Raw genomic sequence first — 4,479 nt, 5'->3', positions numbered from 1 at the left:
CCATGGCTTCTCCCTGCTGAAGCGCTTCCCTCTCTCGGCAGATGGGGCCTGCGGCAAGGCCCTGGACCAGCCGGTGGGCGAGTGGCTGGAGCAGGTCGGCCTGCCCCAGTACGAGAGCAAGTTCCTGCTCAACGGCTTCGACGACCTGCGGTACATGGTAAGTGTCTCTCTCTCTCTCTCCCTCTCTCTCTCCCTCTCTTCTTCGTCAGTCGTTCGGTCCAATGTAGCTTCTGCTGGCTTTGTTGGTTTGAGGCGAAGGGTAGACACAGACCGAGCCAGCGGAAGCTACTACGGTCTGTGTCTAGGCGAGGGTCTTTGCGGGTGTTTTGGTACTTGCTCCATCTCTCGTCACGCTAAGCACAGTGCCGACCCTGATCCCCATGACCCCCCTCCGCGTCTAGCAGTAGTGGGACGCTTTCGGTTTCTCTCGCTTTGCATTCCTGCTGCCGCAGCATCTACTCCCGGCGCCCACTAAATCAGCACCACCCCTAGCCCCCATCACCAGCATCATCTACTGACCGTACCCTCCATCACCACCACCACCACCACCATCACTACCCCAAGCCCCATCATCACCACCCTACATCAGCCCCATCATCACCACCCCCATCACCCCTCCACCATCAAGACCACCAGCCTCAGCCCCATCACTCCTAGCCCCATCATCCCCACCACCATCACCATCACCACCATCACCACCCCCACCACCATAACCACTACCCCACCACCACCACCCCCCACCCCCAGCCCCACCACCACCACCACCATCGCCACTATGCCACCACCACCACCCCCAGCCTCACCACCACCATCACCATCACCACCATCACCACCACCACCACCATCACCACTATGCCACCACCACCATCACAACCCCCAGTCCCTCCACCACCACCACTCCGCCCCCATCTCGCATTTGACCTTCCTGGTCACTTCCAATTTCTCTGCTTTCACTTACCCTGCGGCTGATCCCACCACCACCAAACACCACCCTCCCACCTCCCCTTTTGCTTCCCCCTACCCTCCATTACTCCCCCGACCCCAGGTGCCATGCTGGGCCTGACCCTGGGGAGATTCATAGCCTCCCACCCACTCCCTCTAAGGTGTACCAACTTTTGCCGAGACAAAGATAAATGGCGACGACAAAAAAAGCCTTCCCCTCCTCCCTCCGTTCCCCGCCACGGCCCCCATTCCCCCGCATGATTCCTCTGGCTCTCCCCTCTCCCCCACCACCACCACCACCACCACCGCGAGGGGGGGGGGGGGGGGGGGGTGGGGTGGGCGGGCAGGTCGATTGATTTACCATGTATGCACATATCCTTGACATACAATCCTCAAGTTCAGCCTATCAGCATGCAGCACACTCGGGCCCGCTTGCTGCACGGTGCACTGCATGGCCGCTCACTGAATCATGTGATCTCCTCTCCTCTCTGGTGGCTCCATCGATGGTGCGGTGGCAGGCAGCTGCTGCATGCTGAACGATAAAGATGAATGACATGCGAGGCGGTCTGTGACAACACATGTCGTACCACCCTGACATGCAGGCTGATCCAGCCATCGGCTACGCTAGATGTGTTTAGATTAGTTCAGCATGTTTTTCCCTCGTCCTTCGTGTAGTGGGTGTTCTGTACCGATGGTTATGAGGTTATGAGGTTCAATGTACAGTCGCTTTGCACGTCATGTTCTGAGTTTGGATCCCAAGTTGTGGCTCTAGCAGTGGGGGAATAGTGCACATCTCTCCATGTCTCATCATGGCTCCCAGCCAGCAGTCGCGGTTGAGGAGTATGTGATTGGACAGGGCCGTGTTTCTGAAACGCATTGACACGTTCCGCATGGATGTGCTGCATCTTTTAAAGGCCAATGCCTGCTGCAATGTTGTCTACTTTATTGTGAAAGGGTTCAACCAAACGCGTTTCACGTTCCACACACGGAATACATACATGAGAGATATTAGATCGTGTTTTTGGCCCGACACCGAAGCACAATCAGCGATGCAAAACGGCGTCACGTTTTCAAATCTGTTTTTTTTTGCGTTACTCGAGAACACAAGGTTGTAAATAATAGACAGCCTTCCGAGGGTGATCTGAGGCCTTCCCCAGAGCCGAGCTATGTACGCTACTGGCTATATTTCAGAACACAACGTCCCAGCTGCAGCCGACAAGGAAAGCGTGCAGAATGCCGAGCCTTCGTGAAAGCATTGCTGTTCGGTGGTAAGAGCTTACCAGACTCAGACCTTTCCTGGTCACTATAAAACACGGCTTTCCACTCCATAGACCTCTCCTTTGCAAACCCACAGTCAATTTCCAGAGAATACGAACAGCCGTTTCAGAAGGCGGCCTGCCGTGTCCGTGACGACGGAGCAGACGACGCCGGGCTGTGATTAATTTTACGGGTTGTTAGACTTTCAATGTGCATCCCCAGCCGACCACATGCATAATGTGTCTGCCGGACACAACGCACAACGGAGATAAATGATTGGCTTCGTGGGACAAATGAGCGCAGAGTGTTTAGTGGGATGTCGCGGGGCCACGGGGGGCCTTGATCAGGGAAAAGGTCAGAGGAATAGATGGGGGTAGCTTGATTTGCCTTTCGATAATTGCCTGGCTTGCTAGCAGCACTATTGCTACGTGCGCCATCGCTGCCTGCTTGGCTAGCGTTAGCATTAGCATGACAGCACTGGGCAGACGGGAACATCCGGTCAGTGAACACATGAACACATGCATGATGAGGTATGGAGATGGATCTGAACCGCAAGTTCCCATACAAAGTAGCAATTTGCAATGAGCTCAAGAGTCTCACAAATGCCCAGAGGGGAGGGTAGGAGTGAGGATGTGATGTATTCTGTCTGATTAATCGAGGCCAATACCTTCCCACGGAACACAGTTATCAAGGAGACCAGATTAATTGGAGAACCTAATCCTGATCAAACAGGCAGCCCACAAATAAAGAAAAAAACTGAAATCCTTAATTGTATTCCCTGTGATGGAGCACCAGGGGCTTCGCCTCTCTCTCCATGCCCAGCACAGTGCTCCGCCCCCAGCCCTCCTGGCTTCAACCGACCCCATGAGGCTGCGAACCCCGAAACCGACGTCAGAGAACTAGTTGGGCGAGGGCTTACTGCTGGGTTGCTTCATAGTCTTAGCATAGTCTTAGCGTAGTCTTAGCAATGATACAACAGCCAAACAGTCAAACAGTAGGAATTGAACACATCGCTAAGACTACAGCCAGCGACCAACTGGCACGTACATTCTGCACCTGCGTGAGAGGAAGTTTCCCAGCCAGCAGGTGGCGGTAGTCAGTATTCGCGTTTCACAATCGTAATCGAGACTATGTGAAAATGATAGACGATCAGATATGATGAAGTGGAAAAATTTGACAATATTTTTGGTGCGTAGCTTCTCGTTGAAGTTGTTGCTGCTTCGCTCGCTTCCCTTTCTCTTCTCGTGCATTGATTCGCTCAAGCTCACCAGCCGATCCGAGTGATTTCTCTCACCGACGGCCCCCCGTCACCGATTCAACACGCCGAATCGGCCGAAGAACCACAGACCAAGACCGCCTAGTGTAGAACACTGTGGACAAACCGAGAAACCTAGGGCCCCAAACCGAGAAACCTAGGGCCCCAAACCGAGGAACCTAGGGCCCCAAACCGAGGAACCTAGTGCCCCAGAAGCTCACTGACGGACACATTGTCAACACATTGTCCCACATCGTCCCATTGCAGGCATTCCCATTAACGTCCCTCAGGCCGGGCCCCCAGCATGGCGCCCCCAGCATGGGGCCACCTGCGCTCCTCTCAGCCCGTGAGGGCCCCTCACACTGAAGGGCCCATGCATTCTGACCAACTACTCGGCCCTTTCTCCTCCTTTTGACAGGCGGACCGTCGTTATGACAGGTGTCCTTATTATGGGCTGCTTCTTCTGCCCCCAGAATGTGGTGGACCCCTGGCTGTCACCACATACTACAGCAGAGGCCCCTGTCACATGTCTATATCTCTTCCCGCGTCACAAACCCCACGGTGCGAACACTGGATCAGGAGTGTGATGGGCTGCGCTCTGACGCCGCCGGTGTCCCCGTTAACGGGAGGCTGTCTGCCACTGGAAGCCATCTTAGAGGAGAAGCCTTCACCCATTTATGTTGCAGTCGTTCCCTATGAATATTGCAGCGTGTGCCAGGGCCCTCTCTTTGATGTCTTCCATCGCAAACGCACACACTCAGACACACACACAGACACACACAGAAGCATGCACACTCTCAAAGTGCTGTTTAGTCACTTGTTTCTCGTGCCAAGTCATCGTCATTGACTCCTATTTCGGGTTCGTTGCTGTGTTTTTTTTCTCGAATCCATGGCGGCAATCGGGGGGGGGGGACGATGTTCATGGTCGCACGCAGCGGGCGCATGTACGGAGGAGCCGTTACTACGGTTACATATGCACGTCCCAGCGCATCACGTCAACCCCGGCTGGCGCCGCTCGTGAGCCA

General features: G+C 54.8%; 1 protein-coding gene across 1 annotated transcript in view; it reads left to right on the top strand.

The window, feature by feature from the left end:
• Positions 1 to 4,479, top strand: part of anks1ab (ankyrin repeat and sterile alpha motif domain containing 1Ab) — a gene marked incomplete at its 5' end in the record, with an annotated part of 26,336 nt that overhangs the window by 476 nt on the left and 21,381 nt on the right. The window contains one exon of the mRNA XM_084464732.1: positions 3 to 157. Within this exon, the coding sequence (XP_084320858.1) occupies positions 3 to 157 (155 nt within the window). The remainder of the gene's footprint in view (positions 1 to 2; positions 158 to 4,479) is intronic.

Source organism: Micromesistius poutassou (genome assembly GCF_964030765.1).
Source record: "Micromesistius poutassou genome assembly, chromosome: 2".
Lineage (NCBI taxonomy): Eukaryota > Metazoa > Chordata > Actinopteri > Gadiformes > Gadidae > Micromesistius > Micromesistius poutassou.
The sequence above is the reverse complement of the archived record's forward strand: the minus strand, read 5'-3'. Positions and strand labels throughout refer to the sequence as shown.